Source organism: Anolis carolinensis, chromosome 3, assembly GCF_035594765.1.
Source record: "Anolis carolinensis isolate JA03-04 chromosome 3, rAnoCar3.1.pri, whole genome shotgun sequence".
Classification (NCBI taxonomy): Eukaryota; Metazoa; Chordata; class Lepidosauria; order Squamata; family Dactyloidae; genus Anolis; species Anolis carolinensis.
The window spans coordinates 204,524,790-204,543,239 of record NC_085843.1 but is presented as its reverse complement, the minus strand read 5'-3'; the positions used below and the strand labels follow the sequence as shown (position 1 = coordinate 204,543,239).

At 37.4% G+C, this 18,450-nt stretch overlaps 1 protein-coding gene across 6 annotated transcripts in view; it reads left to right on the top strand.

Annotated features, from left to right (window-relative positions):
- cfap46 (cilia and flagella associated protein 46) overlaps positions 1 to 18,450 on the top strand; it is a 131,189-nt gene that overhangs the window by 56,551 nt on the left and 56,188 nt on the right. For all 6 annotated transcript variants that reach the window (XM_062976115.1, XM_062976114.1, XM_062976113.1 and 3 more), the window contains exons 22-25: positions 767 to 874; positions 4,366 to 4,547; positions 15,387 to 15,518; positions 15,942 to 16,110. In XM_062976115.1, coding sequence (XP_062832185.1) covers positions 767 to 874; positions 4,366 to 4,547; positions 15,387 to 15,518; positions 15,942 to 16,110 — 591 coding nt within the window. The remainder of the gene's footprint in view (positions 1 to 766; positions 875 to 4,365; positions 4,548 to 15,386; positions 15,519 to 15,941; positions 16,111 to 18,450) is intronic.

Genomic DNA, 18,450 nt, shown 5'->3' with positions numbered 1-18,450 from the left:
TTAGCTGTGGCCCTTATGAAATGGGCACTTATAAAGATAGATCATCTTGGAAGAGCATTTTGAAGGTGGAAAACTCCTTCCTTTTCCAAATACCATTGTAAACTGCAATATAACTATCATGTGGGCAATTGCAGTGGGTCTACAGTTCAGTTTCTCTCCATGAACTGCCAAAAGCAAAATAAAATAACACAAAAATAATGTTTTTAATCAAGTATGTGGAAAATCAAATTGCAAATGTCAAAACCACAAATGTGGAGAGACAACTTCAGGGTCCGAATCCTAATCCTAAAAAAGACCAAAGAAGGTGATACCGTCACTCAAAACTATGGATGACTCATGTGGTAGACTGTTTTTTGTTTTTTTTAACTTCCAAATTAGAAATATGCATGCAGAATCTTATACAGTACGGTGTTGTATCTGCATGGGATACGTTCCAGAACCTATCATAATAACAAGAAACTATGGATAAACAGGAAATCATACTGTAATGAATGATGTCTGCTAGAATTTATCATCTAATTGGTAATTTCTGGAGGACCCAGAAAATTCCAAGAGATGACATATTTTGTCAGGTACAGGTAGGTGAAACAGAAGTCCCCCCCTCTGAAATATAGTTTGCAGTACCAGGTATTCATTGGCAGTCTACCATAGAAGAATTAACCTGTGGATAAGAAGGTTTCTACTATAACGTAAAATATGTGTCATTATGTATTGAAAAAATGTTGTTTTTTAAAATACCTGAATGCCAGTCTTTCTTTTTATTCAGGGTAATGATGAAGGATCCAGTCCCATGGCCAAACTATTTATTGGTTTGGAAATGTACTCCTGCAATGGTTTGGGCCTCATGGACTTTTCACTTCCTAGTTTGTCAAATGTATGCTTTTTCCTCCTTTTAATTCTGTGAATGGACACTTTTTACAGAGCACACATTATTGATGTAGTTGTATATGTGTGAGTGTGTCATCTAAAAAGCAATGTTTTTGAGGCTTTACTCTGCCTTTTTATGCTGAAACAGTGGAAAGTTAAATTACTGCTCCGGCTGCCAGCTGATTAAAGCATTTTAGCCGATTTATCACCCGTCTTTCAGCTGATCTATCAAGTAATTTTTATATAATGTAATTGGACATTATTAATGATGTAAAATGAATTTTATTTATATCCTACGTTAGGATATAATAGACACAAACAAGATTTATGAAATTTAAAATAAAATAATAAATTTAAACCAGCATCTAAGCAAAAGTATGAGTATAAGAAGGTAGTATGCCAACCAGCTTACCTAAACAAATTGCACAATTGCATTCCCAGCAACTCTGAGTAAGTCCCCTTGCTTGAAATTTCTGGGTTCACTTGATACAGGAATTCTACTGAATTTGACACCACTGATATTTCTGGGTACTTTTTGAATGCAGCAGCATGTCATCTTGATATCACAAAGATATTTGTCATGTTTCTTTGTAGAAAAAACACAACCTAATCTGAGTTATGTGCTCCAGATCACGGTAATCTTCTGACTTTCTAGGAGCAAAGGTAGATGCAGTCCTCCCAATGTTGAAATCAGATGCTTAAGAGGGAGCACAATCCTACAGAGGGTCCAGATATTCTGTGTTGCATTGCTTCAGTTTATTAGCTTAGTACTTCACTGGTCTTATATGTTTGTGCCACAGATTCTTTGTAACCACTTCAAAATGTGTCAGATATGAGCAGTATATGGATGATACACTAGAACTTCAGTTGATTTCCATGAGCCATGGAATGATGGGATATACCTTATTTTGTTGATGAATAGTTGCATTTCTATGCCTTTTTGGTCGAAAAAGGGGGGGTGCGATTATTACGTGATGAAAAGAAGCATTACTGGCAAACAATCTGCATACAGTGTGATAGATTCTCTGCTATAAACAGTAGTGCAGGAAAGACTCTAGGCTTCTCTCTTCACATGACTTGTTGCACTATATTAAAAATTGGTTTTTGTTAGGGAAGAGGAAGGGGAGCAGGAAAGTGTTCATGAATCTGAGGAGAAGATTTTTGCAAGTACCCACATTTCAGGAGAGGCGAAAGGAAACAGAGCAGAGACGTCATTCAGCTAGAATAGCTGCCAGAAATGTAGCTGAGTAACTAGGAACTGCCCTAGCAGCTGGGAGGGGACTCAGGGCTATAAAGCAGAAGCAGGTGCAGCCAGCTCTTGCTGGTAATAAACTGACTCTTCGCTCCCCTTGTGCCTGCTTCAAGTCTGCATCTGGGAAACTGCTTCTTTACTCAGCTGAATCCAAAAGCACTGTGTTTTTTCACTACCCTGTTTCCCCTAAAATAAGACATCCCCAGAAAATACCCAGTAGAGGTTTTGCTGAATTGCTAAATATAAGGCCTCCCCCGAAAGTAAGACCTAACAAAGTTTTTGTTTGGAAGCATGCCCACCGAACAGAACACCAGAGCATGCAGGATCGGTAAATGTACGTACCATAAAGTGTTGTACATGGAAATATTGGTAGTAACAAATTCTTGATAGGATTCAGTTTGTCTGGTTATGCTGGTTTGTGATGACAACTACTGTACAGTATATAATGTTCATTTTTTGTTCAACAATAAATGTGAATTCTTCTTCATGGAAAAATAAGACATCCCCTGAAAATAAGACCTAGAGCATCTTTGGGAGCAAAAATTAATATAAGACCCTGTCTTATTTTCGGGGAAACACGGTAATATTTTAAATTAAATTTTTAACAATAACCACAAACAATAACCACAAAAAGAAAAGCAATAATATTTACAAGTACAAACAGAGACGATAATGATTGCTTCACAGACATACATTTCTGTCTATAACTCTAAAACTGCAAACATATACATAAATTAGTCTTAAAAGTGGATTTCCAGATTCTCCTTTGGTTTCTCTATAAATTTCATGTTTTTTTTTCTTCCATTTCATATACAGTAAATGATATACTTCTGTTTGTTTTAACATTTACAAGTGAATGTGCTAACAGTTTATGTCTCTAAACCTGTACATATGTTTCCCTTTATACAGTAGAGTCTCACTTATCCAAGCTAAACGGGCCGGCAGAAGCTTGGATAAGCGAATATCTTGGATAATAAGGAAGGATTAAGGAAAAGCCTATTAAACATCAAATTAGGTTATGATTTTACAAATTAAGCACCAAAATATCATGTTATACAACAAATTTGACAGAAAAAGTAGTTCAATATGCAGTAATGTTATGTTGTAATTACTGTATTTACGAAAAATATCACGATATATTGAAAACATTGACTACAAAAATGGTTTGGATAATCCAGAGGCTTGGATAAGCGAGGCTTGTATAAGTGAGAGACTACTGTATATATTGTATATTCCTCCTATAGATATTGTTAAAATTCTACTGAATTTCCATTTCCATTCTTCTGAAAATATGTACAATGATTTATTTTTTGACATTGTTAATTTTCCATTTCTATTATTCACCACATCTTAACTCTCCAGTTTTCTGTTCTGCTGACAGACAAAAGCACTGGGTTGAATAGAGCCGGTATTATTACTCTGTTCAACCCAATGCTTTAACTGAAGCCAAGTGAAGCATAGTAGCTGAAAGGGAAGTGAGTGTGCCAATAAAGCTGTTGCTTATATAGTGCAGCAAGACATTTGAAGAGAGAAACCTGTAGTCTTACACAGTATTTATTGTAAAAAAAAAATTCAAATACAGTATCAGGTCCTTTATATCCCCAGTCTCTCTGATCCTCAGTCTCTTCCCATCTCATATACAACGCAAGTAGTGAATGAAGTTAGATGCAAGACTAGAGAGAGATGCAAGAATCTGTGAAATGGTGAGAGATGTGAATTCTTTAGCATTATGCTCAGATTCCCATTATTTCACAGATATTCCAAAATCCAAGCAAAAAAAGGCTGACAGCCAAACGACCTCTGATCCCAAGCATTTCTGTTATGGGATACTCAATTTGTAATATGCAGTGAGATCACTGCATCCATGAACTTAAATACAGTTGAACCTTGACTTAAGAGCTTCCCCAACATAAAAGCATTTTGAGTTAAGAGCCATCACTTGGACCGTGTTTCACTTTGACATAAGAACAGTGTTTTAAGTTAAGTGGGAGCACTAGCATGAGAGGGAGCACTGGCATAGGTGTTCAGGCCTTTAAAGTTTCAAGGAAGCAACCTCCATGCCTCGTGCTCTTGTCCGCTTTGGGAGATTGCTGTCTGCTTTGCTCTGCTTTGAGGAACTTTGGTTTAGTTCATTTTGTTTGGCTTTTATTCCTGGTATGTTTGGCTTCATGAAGTATAATTATAATTCCAAAATTATAACAGACTGACAGTGCTAAATGTTTACATTGTCCTACTGTTGTCTGCAGTTAGTGAAAATGGCTTTAGAGTGCAACTGGACAGATTCACTGGTTCAACTTCAAACCATGACCAGGCTTGCACATTTTGCCTACACCATTCACGACCACGAACTGGTGACATTTTGCACTCAGAAGGCTTTGGATTTAGACGATAAAGCTCTGGGCAACACTGAGATGAAGAAAAAAGGAATGTAAGTAAATGTGTAACTGACAAATGTTGATCTGTAAGAAATGTTGTAAGCATAATTGAAAGTTGCTAGAAGCTGGTTAATCCAGGGTTTGAAGCTGCTATAAGATGCTAGTTGAGTAGAGGATCAAGTCAAGACTTACATTCTTTGTGTTCAGGTATCCATTAACTAAATTTAAAGTGAGAAGACTTGAGTTTATTCTAGCTTTGGGTTTAAACACAGAATGGGAATATTCTATCCTAAGGCCTGTAATCACTGTTAAGACTTCTGCTGTCTTTTAAAATATTTTTCCACCAGTTCTTGGTGGGTTTTTTTTAATTTTTGCAGCATTCATTGTTGAATAGTCATTTTTTAAAATTACAGCGGCTCCCAAATTGTATGAACTCACTGAACTCAGTTTCAGTTATATGGTAAGAACTTGGAATACTTTAGAGTTCCACTGAAGGAAGATCTGGTGATGCTTAGAGAAGTATTCTGTCTAGACCCCCTGGACAATTCTATGACCAACTTCTACTGGAGGTTCAGCTGGGAGTTCGGCCAGAAGTTGATCATAGGTCACTTCTACATTGCCATATTCAATCCAGATGTTCTGCTTTTAACTGGATTATATGGCAGTGTAGACTCATATAATCTAGTTCAAAGTAGATAACATAGATTTTCTTCTTTGAAAATCTGGATTATATGGCAATGTAGAAGGGGCCATCGAGTTATGCTGGAGGCCTTCTCTGAGCATCTCCAGCACAATTTTGTGATATGCTTTGGCTATTGTTTATTTCAGATAATAAAATACCTTCAGCCAGAAGCCCTAGGCACTGTTGATTTCAGGTAAGGAATAAAAGAGGTTCCAGATTATATACCGAAATTGTGCTGGAATGGATCCTGCATGTTATACACAGTACTCCTATATTTATTTATTCACATCTTTCAGATAAACGGTGTATTTGTACCTATAGCATTTTGTTTGAGGTTTTTTTCATCCGTGAAAAAAAGTTTAAATCCCATTTCCAGATCTAATGAATGAGAATGACATCCTATCTTTTAAGATTCACATTTAATGGTAAATAGGAATGCTAATGGTGAATACCAATGCTATTTATAAATATAATTCATTATGGATCTTTACTGAAAGGTCAATATTAAGATGGGGAAATGAATTAAATAATTTCAGAATGGTCTTCCAATATATAAAACAGAACTTCACTGACCTCTAATGGCCATAGTTATTATTGCATTGTACTCACTTTAAGAAACGTAAAACTTGATTCTTGGCAAAAATACATGACAGAAAGTTGTTTGCAACTTTCTTGTGGAAGTGTTTTAATTGAAATTTTAAATTGGCAACAAGGAGGCTGTAGCTTTGAGTGACCCATTTAATTCAAATAAAACCTGATGAAACTAAAAGGAAGCTTGTATGTGGCTTTTGTGGGTTTTATTTCAGGATTGAACCTAACAGACCGAAAGACAGAAAGTAAAAATTAAATCTTGGCCCATTTTTAGGCTCAGCAACTCACCAGCTTCTCTCCTCTAATGCATTTGTTCTTACTCAAATTTACCAATTTTACATTTTTAGAATAGATTTACTGTTATTTTTACATTATGTATTTTCCTTTTACTCACTCCCAAACAAATAGAGAATTTGCTCCTGTGTCAAAAAGAGATGAATTCTCCATTTTCCACTGTCAGTTATTCCTATTTCTCATTTGTTTGACTTTTTTGCTTCTTTTCCGCAAATGATTTTACGGAAAAGCAACATAATGGAATGCTTACCCTATATACTCAATTATAAATCTAGAAATTTTAGTAAAAAAAACCAACCCTAAAAACTTATCCATTGGTCATTGTGAGTACTGTACCTTAACACTTATCAAAAAGGGACCATTCCATTCTTTGAATAGAGTGGTGACACGACTTCCGGTGTGGCGTGAATGGTGATCAGCTGAGTCTTCTGAGAGCTCTTGGAGGACCGATCTTCACTGGCGGCTGGAGAGTGATAGCCCCATCCCCCCGTCTATGGATTGAAGTCAAGGGGGAATGCAAAGCCTGCAGGACACCCACCAATGGTTGTGAGAAACCCTACCCCCTCAAAGGGCAGGGATCCCAGGACCCGGTAAAGGTGTCCATAGGGCAGGTAGCCGCTGGGAAGAAAACAGGAATTCCGGATGGAATTCCCTGGCAATGAACATCCATGCACATTTTTAATCAAAGAAGAGAGATTGCACCCACTATGAAGTAAGTAAAATGAGTGTTTTCAGTCTTCAAGGAAGGAGCAGCCTCTAAATGATAAAATAAGGAGCGCTTGCTAGAGAAACGGATCTAAAGGATTTTTAAGGAAAAGAAAACAATGCTCCTTAAAATTGGAAAACTGGGACATTAAACAAATTGGGCATTAATGGAAAAAACAAACTAAAGTAATATAATTTAAGAAGAACTCCCTGAACCCTTGAAACTGGGAGGAAAAAAGCCCGCCATTATGGGGACTGACTAGACTGACCTTGAGGGAGGAACTGTTTTGACTAGCTGTGAGCCTTCTCTAAACAAGATGAACAGGGGAAGGTGAAGGAGGGGGAGAACGAGACCACGCGAGAACAGAAGAAGGAACAGGAAGAGACGGGGTGAGGGCGGAAACTGGAATCGGAAGGCTGCTAAAGGAGAAGGGCAGAAGAGCTGGAAGAAGTGAACGTAAGGGCAGAAGTGAACCCAGGAGGATTCAAGAATGGGTGGAAACTGCCCGAAAAATGAGGCCGCAATCCCCCAAAAGGGGAAAAGCGACACAAATGGGAGAAGAGAGAAGGAAGAAGGGATAAGAAGGAAAGCCTCTGAATTAAGTATGTAAGAGAAGACCTCCGGAATGGTAAGCCCCTCCCAGAGCCCAACCCCCCCCATAAACCACCCCTCCCCAATTTTTTCAGAAACAAAGAACTAGAGCAAAAGAAGAGAAGAGGAAGACCCAAGAGAAGAGGAGATGGAGTAAGGGCAGAGAAAGATAAGCAAGAAAAGGAGAGAAGAAGAATTCCAAGGAGAAAAGATATAAGACACAAAAATAAGAGAATGCAAGAGCACATGAGGTGGGGGAAAATAGATTGACAAAGGTAAGATAATAACCATAAAGAAATGACTGCAGCAAAAGAAAAAAATGACCAGCTTAACTACAAGTATAACAAGAACTCACTAACAGAGGAGATAACATTAAAGGACATGATGAGAGTGATCCAGAAGATCTCAGATAAACAAGATGCATACCAAAAACTAACAGAGGACCAGATGTACAATTTAAGACAAGAATTTGCAGAAAACTTAAATATGGTTAAGGAAGAAATCTTTAACGAAATAGGAGAGATGGAAAGACATGGATGATCTGAAACAAGAACTGGGAGCTGTCAAAAAGGATAAATTGAAGACCAAAAAAAAATACAGGAGAAACTACAAAAGAAAATAGAAAATTTGGAATACAAAAATCTCAAATTAGAGAATAAACAAGAACAGCTTGAGCAGAGAGAATTGGAATTTCAATTGAGATATAAAAACTTTCAAGACAGAGAAAATTTAAAAGAGTTAATAACAAAAAGAACATCCAAGATATTCCAGTCAACAGAAGAAGTTAAGGAGAATATAGAGTATATCGAACAACTATGAACAACGCGAAAAAAACACAAAGTGGCGAGAGACATGATCGTCCATTTTCGAAGGACAAGTTACAGAAGAAATGCTAAAATCAAGCAACCAAAACCCAACATTCCATAAAGGGAAGAAAATCGTAATCCTGAAATAATACCCAACATAACAATAATGCAAAGAAAAAAATACATGTTCCTGATAGAAGAACTAAAAAGAAATCAGATAAGATTTAGATGGGAAAGAACAGAAGGGGTGATGGTGACTTACAACAAAGAGAAATATTGGCTAATGTCTGAGGAAAAAGCCAAGAAATTCTATAAGAAGATGAAAGCGGATATGGAAAAGGAAAGCCAAAGAGACTAAGAGGGAAATGAAAAGAACAAGAACTGTATCACCTGAAAAAGTGGACCTACCGAAGGGAAAGGCATAAACAAACATGGAAGTAGTGGACAAAGAAAAAGATGAGGGAAATTAAACGCTTTTGTAATATGGTGAATAGGTTAAACTCACCCAATAAAAGAAAGAAGTTTTCAAACAGATAAAGGAAATTATTATTTAATTGCACTACAGGAAACCCACATTGCACAAAAATACGTTGCACACTTAACACAAAAGAATGATGGGAAAGGAAAGAGGGGTAGTAATCTATGCCAAGCCAAACTTAAGGGCAGAATTGGCATTCAAGGATGAAGAAGGTAGAATTATAGCAATAACATTTATAAAGGAAAATTAAAAAAATATTAGTGTGTAATATCTATGCCCCTAACGGACCTAAAACAACTTTTGTAAAGAAATTAAAAGACTTGATTGAAGGGGAAAATTTGATGAACTAATGATTCTGGGAGATTTTAACTGGGTTGTAAACCCCAAAATAGACAAAAGCCCCTACCAAAAAAAGCAAAGGAAAAAACATCAAGCAAGCTACCAAAAACCTTCCTAAATCTTTTGAAGGATCAAAATTTAAAGGACACATGGAGGAGTCACCATGAAGGGGAGAAAGATTTCACCTTCTTCTCAAATAGACATAAAAGTTGGTCCAGGTCTACAAATGTACTGATCCTGCCCAGAATTCATACCAGCCATTGTTCCATAGAAATTATGATAAATCAAACTCTCAAAGACAAAGGAAATGGCGTTTAAACGAAAACCTTTTAACGACCATCTGTCGGGGGTGCTTTGAATGCAATTTCCTGTTTCTTGGCAGGGGGTTGGACTGGATGGCCCATGAGGTGTCTTCCAACTCTATTATTCTATGATTCTATGATAGAGCAAGACATAATAAGAAACAAAGAATTAATAAAAGAATATTTTAAAATTAATAAAAATTTGAAGACTTTAATTCAGACAGTATGGCATGCCAGCAAAGCAGTGCTGTGGGGTCATCTCATACAACAAAATGCACTAAGAAACAAAAAACATCATGGAAATGAAGGAAGTTATGGACAAAATCACTAAAATGGAACTCAACTTAAAAAAAACCCAAAGACAATAAGTGCAAGCAAGAATTAGAACAGCTACAGAAGCAAAAAAACAACTTAGAAACAGAACAACTTGCTAAGAAATTAAACTATATCAAACAATACCACTTCCAGAACGCAAATAAGCCGGGGACGTGGCTGGCCAGAAAAATAGGGAAGAGAAGGCAAACTCAATAACAAAAATCTGTACAGAAGGAAGGACATATACAACAGACCAGGATATTATACACCAGTTTTACAAATTTTACAAAAAAATATACTCAAAAGATCAAATAAAGAAAGAGGATATAGTACAATATTTGAACAAACAGAATTTGCAAAAAGTCCCAGACTAGCAGAGGGAAGTACTAAATAAAAAAATAACAGAAAAAGAAATACATCAGGCAATTAAGAAGCTAGATGCGACGAAGGCTCCAGGACCAGATGACTTTACGGCCTTATACTAAAAAACTTTTAAAGAAGAACATATCCCTATATTGAAGGAAATAATGAATCAAGCATTGACGAACCGAAAAATCCCAAAATCCTGGAAAGAAGCAAATATAATATTGATACATAAAGAGGACTCTGAATCAGCAGAATTAAGAAACTATAGTCCAATTTCATTATTGAATACTGATTATAAATTATTCACAAACATTCTTGCAGATAGATTCAAACTATTCTTAAAAGAATGGATAAAGGAAGACCAAGCAGGCTTCTTACCACGAAGAAAGATAAAAGATAACTTCAGGACTATAATTGATATAATAAAATAACAAAAAAAAATAAAAAAGAATGTTCACTTTTGATAATGTGAATTGGGATTTTCTGTTAAAGTTAATAAAAAATTAGATTTGGGATACCAATTTACAAACGCCTTAAAAGCCATCTATGAATATAGGAAGCCAAATTAATCATAAATGGACAAGAAGCAAAAAGCCTCTCAATACACAAAGGAGTAAGACTAGGCTGCCCGATGTCGCTACTATTATTCATATTTACTTTGAAAATATTGATGAATGTAATTAGAGAAGACAAAAGATTAATAGGAGCAAAAATAAGAAAAGAAGGTTATAAAATAAAAGCGTTTGCCGATGATTTGATCTGTATTGTAGAAGATCCATTAGGAAATATAGAGAACTGGATAGAAAAAAATAGACGAGTATGGGAAACTGGCAGGTCTGAGGATAAATAAGATATGATCCTAACGAAAAATATATCCAAAAAAAACCGGGGCTGCAAATTACGAATAAAATTAAATACTTGGGAGTAAGTATTACCTCAAAAATGCACAGCTACTGAAAAATAATTATGAATTAAAATGGAAGGAGATTAAGAAGATCTTAGAAAAATGGAAATATCTTAATCTTTCCCTAATGGGCTGGATATCTGCCATAAAGATGAATATATTTCCTGCTTCTTGGCAGGGGGTTGGACTGGATGGCCCATGAGGTCTCTTCCAACTCTACTATTCTATGATTCTATATTGCCAAAAATCTTACTTCTTTTCCAAACAATCCAAAATACAAATAAAAGCCGAATTTTCCTATTAGGCATGATAGATTTTGAAACAGGCAGAAACAAAGACATTTTAATCAATTACTTAGTAATGACGGCAAGAATAACATACGCAAGAAATTGGAAGGTCAAGGAAACCCATCAATAGAGGAATGGATTCTGAAAGTCTTAGATGTTATGAACATGGACAGTCTAGCTTATCAATTAAAGAACAATCAGGGAATTCCGAAAAAAGCAACAGACTGGACACCAACAAAAGAATGTATGAAAAAGGAAAAAATGAACTTTATCATATAACAGATATGAAATCGCACCTGCAAGGGATTCATTTGCAGAAGAGACACTGATAGAATAAGAGAGATTTTTAAAAGACTGCAATTACCTTGAAGAGCTTTTAACTTGAAAAACCCCTAAACCCTTGAATTTTTCCCATTTTACCCTTTCCCCCATTTCCATACCCATCCCTCATACCCTCCTCTTATTTTCCCCTTCCCAAGTGCTACCCTCATCTTCCCTATTTTTAATTTATACCCCTATATGAAAATATCATTAAAAAAAAATAAAGTGGTGACACGCAAGTTCTTAGTCCATCCTTGGATAACCTAAAATAAGCACCAATCCCTCTATTCTCTTTGTCGTGGTGCCACTTCTTCTTCCCTTTTTGAACACCCATGTGGGGAAGCGGTGGCCAGGGCAGCTGGCCCTTTGAGGCAGCATTAGTACTTTTCTTTCTCCACAGAATCACCCTTGACATATCCATGGGTCATATGAAAATCCATAATTTTGGCCCCAACCCTGCCTTCAAATTCTACATGTAGTTCTCGTATACACAACTATATACAGTAGTTAGTGCACCATAGTTTACCCAGTGGGTTGTGTGCTTTGCAAATGGCACTTGCATTCATTGAAATTATTATCTTCATGCTGCTGTGTTCTCTAAACCATTATTATAATAAGACGGAATTAATTTTCTACTTCTAAATGGTCGCCACTGTAATTTTAGAACTCAAAAAGCTGGCTCCATTGGTGTCACTATGCTTGCATGTGTAGTTGTGCCTTTTTAAAAGCGCTAGTAGGCACTTGTTAGTTCCAGAACTCTCCTCTGTCTTTGAGATGGTCATGTTTTGGCCTGCAGTGTGCACTAGACAGCTCCTGATTAGATATTTGCTTGCCTCACTTATGCCTGGTTATCCATCTCTGTTTCGTCTGCCCACCCATCATCTGTCCTCCCTTCCTGCAGAGCAAGATCAGCAAGGCTTTCCAATCCATCAGCATTAGAGGATCTAAAATAAATATTTTATGGTCGAAAAAAGGGTGTGTGACTATAATGCGATGAAAAAAATCATGAAGCATGTAACTATATCATACCTTTCACTAAAATAAATAAAATGTATTTTGTTCCTATTTAATAATGTTTCTTACTGTATTGGAGATTGCTTGCAGATGACATGTTTCATTTATCTTTTAATGAATAAGGACCAATTTTGATATAACAAACTCCCACATTAATATGAGTTAGTTTCACATCCTAGCTTACTCTGAAACCACAATTAATGTGAACCACAGCTAACTATTTTGGATGTAATATTGAACTATGACTTGTTTTAAGGAAAAATCCAACTTCCTCATCACCAAGGAGACAGTAGGGTTCTTATTAAAGTACAAAACTGTATATCTCATTTAATTACACTCTGCATCCTGTTGGTATGGTATGTGTATGTCTGACAAGACTGAGTATTAATACCCCTAATCAGTCCTTTTCAAGTGTAGTCTAGGAACCTAACAGAAATAGTAAATGTGCTGCCTAATTCTTTTATAAAAATATGTATTTTCATGATATATATATAAAAGGATATTTTTAAACATTGTTATTTTCTTGTTTAGAGGATGATATAACATTGATAGAACAAATTCTGAATATTTAAAACTTTTCAAGTTCAGACATTCTCTGAAGGAGCAATCCACTACACATAGGCCAGGCTGATCAAGGAATTTCCAAACTGTTGTAGCCATTGTCCATCAGTTTTTTTTTAAACCCTGTCTTGCCAACAGTTGGATTTCCCCTTTTTCTCCCCCTTTAATAGTTTCCAATTTAAATTAATTTTCAAAAATTGAGATGGGCTCAATGCAGTTAGGTAGGTCGTGGCTTTTGAAGCAGGATGAGCAAAGCAGAATGAAGTGGATAGTGTGTCAGATGATGCCCACTTGCCTTCAGATATGAGGAAGCAACAAGCGGTCAATGAATTAATTTCATTAAGACTGCAAGTCTGCAGGTCACAGGGAGTGAGAGGCGTAATGTGGCTAATATAAGAATTCAATTGCCACTTAAATGATAGATCTCTGAGTTAGAAGTAGAGTTGCGATTAAAAAATGTATTTATTATCTCCAGTGAGAATGAAAATGAAAATTTGTCTCCACAGCAGCAGGCAGCACGATTAAAAACAAAAGAAGCTGAGCCAGAGTGGTAAGATTGGAAATGAGAAAAATAAGTCCATTTCAAAACTTAAATAGACTTGCAAAACTTGTTAGTTCAGGCACAACTCCTGAATACCAAGTTGCAAGATTTCACTCAGGAAGGAAGGTCAAATCCAGGAAAGGTAGAGATCCAATCAGGAACAGTTAAATGGGAGAGTGAACCCTGATTAACATACAGGACAAGTAAGCAAATCAAAAACAGCAAAGAAAAGGGGTTGGTACAAGGGAAAGATTAAAAAGAAATAATATGAATCATACAAAAGAAAAAATGGGGAAATAATGGAATGACTTATATTCATTTTAAGGGGGAAGTAATTTTAAGGGGAAACAAAAATATCCCCTTGAGTTCAGCAATGCCGTTTTCCCAATTCTGGTGCAATATCAAACAGTGAACATTACGTAGTCAAAAATTATTAAATACAATACATTTATCAAATTTAGGTAATTTCAGTCATTTTAAAATTTTAATGATTCGATAGATCAGTTTGATTCAGTACATACATTATTTAATGTTACTATCATCACTAATCTCATGTAAGTAATAAAATTCAGTGAGATCTGATTGAACAGGTGCTGCTGCTCAGTCGTTTAGTCGTCTCCGACTCTTCGTGACCGCATGGACCAGTCCACGCCAGAGCTCCCTGTCGGCCGTCACCGCCCCCAGTTCCTTCAAGGTCAACCCAGTCACTTCAAGGATACCGTCCATCCATCTTGCCCTTGGTCGGCCTCTCTTCCTTTTTCCTTCCATTTTCCCCAGCATCTTGATCTTTTCCAAGCTTTCTTGTCTCCTCATGATGTTAATGCCAAAGAGTTAAGAAAGGAAGGCATTGACGTTTTTTTTCTTATGCTAAAGCTTTGAAATATGAAGAAAAAACAATGCATTTGGTTGATCCACACAATTCTGTTGATAGGGCAGTTTCTGAATGTAACTTACCTGTGACGGATTTAGGTCCAACTTGTAAAAATGATACAGAGGAGTTTGGTAGTGAAGATGAAGAGAATTCTGAGGAGGAAGCAGATAAGGAAACTGATAGCAGTAGGTTGTTTGAGGTTGAGCTTTTTAAGGAGTTGTTAAGGTCCTAATATTGTGTTTAAATGCAAGTGGCAATTCAGGTCAGGAGAGCCTCCAGGAGAAACAGAAGGCTAGCAAGTTGTAGCAGATTTCCTTGCAGAACATTCAAATAACACTTTCAAAAATGTTTTAAAAGCTACTTGATTCTCAGGGGGAGAATCCAATAAATAACAGGATGTTTGTAGGAAATTAAGATCTATGATGTGGTAGGAAGAGAGAGAGAGATTGTATTTCTTTAGTTCTAGGACACATTTTTTTCTTATATAAACAATACATCTCTAAAAAGGGGACACATCTTAGGTATTTTTGTTGGCGGTAGTGGTACTGAAATTAGGGTGCACCTTGCAATCGATGGCATGTTACAATTGAAGAAATATATGAAAATCTTCAATTTCTTTCTGTTCTATCATTGTTCAATATTTTTGATAGTCAGCAAGGCTGTATAATCAAATTGAGGGGAGAGTGTGTTAGCAGTAAAAGATGCAATCGTTTGGAATACTTTGAGATTCCTGTCTTGATCAGGTTGGCATGAGATGAATGGTTCCTAAAACGACCATTCATGGTAAATAGCAACCTCTCATTCCCATTTTAAGCTCACCACTGGAAACAGAAGTATTCTTTGCTGGCAAAGGTACTGGATATTTGTTTCTCTCTCTCTAATATTGTACTTCCCCTGTCAACATCTTGGGCTTTTTTATACAGGAGTGACTACTCAGCAAGACAACAAATGCTAAGTATTGCTGCTTGTACACAAGGGAAAAGCATGATGGAAAATTTGGGTGGCAAAAAGCATATGCGTGCTGTCGCATCAAAATCCTTTGTGGAAAGTGCAAGGTATGTTTCAGGGATGTAGAGAATACCCATAGATTTTCTGATCCTAAGTTAAAAAAGGACCTGACAAAAACTGAGCCATCTTTTTAAGAAAATTGAGAAAATCTGCAGAATTCTTGGCAATTTGGTCTTTTTCAGGAAATTTGTTTTCCCATGACAATCCTGATGGATAGTTACAAATGTGTAACCAAGAGTTGTACATTCATGGCTGCTTGTAAACATGGTGATTACGTATAATTTAGTCCATATAAAGACCATGAAAGTTCCCCAACCCACTTATGGGTCAGCAGCTACTGTGATCAATAGGGATCTGTTCTGTTATCACTCAGGAAGTGATTGACTGACATTGTAATCCCCTGTCACGTGTGCAATCTTTGCTACAAGGAGAAATAATAAGAGCTATATTGCTGTGTTTCGCTTTTCTAGATTTGCAGGAGAAGCTGGTGATATTGATCTTGCCATGATAGCAGGTAGACATTTCTGGAATGCTTGCTTACCTTTCATTGGTTCCTCAGCAGACAGGCAACAGCTCAAACTGCCCACTGAGGTCATTCTCAAGAGCATCATTAAAGCATCAGAGTCTAAACATAAGCAGGTAATGTATTGTTTTTTGTGACCTGTGGTTGAGTTTTGCCTCCCAAATTAATAACCAAAAGACTTAATATTGTCTAATTTATTCATAGGTGCATGTCCCTTTTGCTCAATAGCAGAATTAGGTTGATTTAAGTCATACAGATTTATACCAAGATGTAAATAGTAGGCTTGAGCGATCCACGAAAAATTTGATTCTAAACTCGTTTCAAAAGTAGGGGGGGGGGGGTAGCGTTTTGTTTCTGATGTCATTTCCGAATTTTGCCCTCAAAAAAATTCGAAATTAACAAAAATTCATTAGTTTCAAAAGTAATTCGTTAATGGCGGACGCGCATGCACAGTGGCCCAAAACAGCCCAAGGGGGGGGGCTTTTATGGGGCTCTCCTGCACTCATTTTTTCAGCTATACTGATCAAATTTGGTACAATGGGAGAACACAATCCACCCTGCTTGCTCGCCAAATTGCAGAGCGTTTGCCTTTTCCTAAGATTTATTGCGCAATTTCATAGTTTATATTAAAAAACTTTATTTAACAATTGCAAAAATCTGTTCCTGCTTTTGAATTGTTATTTCCTGTTCAATAGAGGTTCCTTCACTGTGAAATACACCCTCCCTTTTCCCCAAACCAAGTTGTATTGCGGAGGATTATGGGACTTGCTACCTTTTGCCAGACTTTGCTAGGGTTGATAGGGGAAAGAGAGTCACAGCTGCCAGCCCTATGAGCAGCTCAGAGAAAGGAAAGAGGGAAAAAGAAATACACCCTCCCTTTTGCCCAAACCAAGTGGTTTTGCGGAGGATGATGGGACTTGCAACCTTTGGCCAGACTTTGCTAGGGTTGATAGGAGAAAGAGAGTCACTGCTGCCAGCCCTATGAGCAGCTCTGTGATGTCTCATGGGCCTTGTAGTCCCGTTCCTAGTGCTATTGTGGCAGACGAGGAGGAAAACGTGGGATTTCCACCGGTTCAGCTTGAATCGGAGCCTCTCCACCTGGAGGATGTTTGTCCTCAGGAAGTTAACCAAACAAGCCTTGGGCAGAATTCTCCCCCGTTTTCCCGAAAGGACAATTATAATAGAGATAGAGGAGTCAGGGAGGCTAATCGCCGGAGCCTCAGAATCGCTGCCAGACAATTAGCTGATTAGGTCTGCTTCCCTTGGGAAATTCTAAGGAGTCATGCATCTGGACAGAGTTGGCTTTCACTTCTTGTTCTCCAGGGAAAGTGTTCTGTTGGCGGGAAAACAAGACCCTATATAGGGGTTTTGCCGCAAGGGGAACCTTTCGGAGTCAATTGATCAGCTTGAGAGAGAGATCGTGTGTGGACTTCGTATTCCTTGTTCCCTGCTTCCCGGATCTAGTTTCAAGTCTTGCCTTGTCTCACGTTTTGCCACGGACCTTGTTTCATGCTTCAAGTTGCCACGTTTCAAGTCTTTGATCCAGCCAAGAATCAAGCTTAAGTTCTAGCCTTGTTGTCAAGCTTCAATGGACTAAAGACCTTGTCATCTCCCCACACTTCTGCTTGGCAAAGTGTGTGTTTCGGTTAATGGATTATAACCTTGGACTCTAATATCTTATATTGGACATTATTTTCCTGGACTATATTTGGCCTTTCCTGAAAGGTCTGCTTCTGAACTTTATTCTTCACTTGTTTTTATTGACTTTATATATTTCTTTAATAAAGATATTAGATAGAATCTGGTCTCTGCGCAAGGTTATTGGTGCTCTGCAGCCTGGGTCCTGACAAGCTCAGAGAAAGGAAAGAGGGAAAAAGAAATACACCCTCCCTTTTGCCCAAACCAAGTTGTATTGCGGAGGATGATGGGACTTGCAACCTTTGGCCAGACTTTGCTAGGGTTGATAGAAGAAAGAGATTTGCTGCGAGCCCAAATTGAGCAGCTCAGAGAAAAGAAAGAAGGAAAAAGAAATACACCCTCCCTTTTGCCCAAACCAAGTTGTATTGCGGAGGATGATGGGACTTGCAACCTTTGGCCAGACTTTGCTAGGGTTGATAGGGGAAAGAGATTTGCTGCGAGCCCAAATTGAGCAGCTCAGAGAAAAGAAAGAGGGAAAAAGAAATACAACCTCCCTTTTGCCCAAACCAAGTTGTATTGCGGAGGATAATGGGACTTGCAACCTTTTGCCAGACTTTGCTAGCGTTGATAGGGAAAGAGAGTCACTGCTGCCAGCCCTATGAGCAGCTCAGGGAAGAAAGGAAAGAGGGGAAAACAAATACACCCTCCCTTTTGCCCAAACCAAGTGGTATTGCGGAGGATAATGGGACTTGCAACCTTTTGCCGGACTTTGCTAGCGTTGATAGGAGAAAGAGATTTGCAGCGCACTGAAAGGAAAG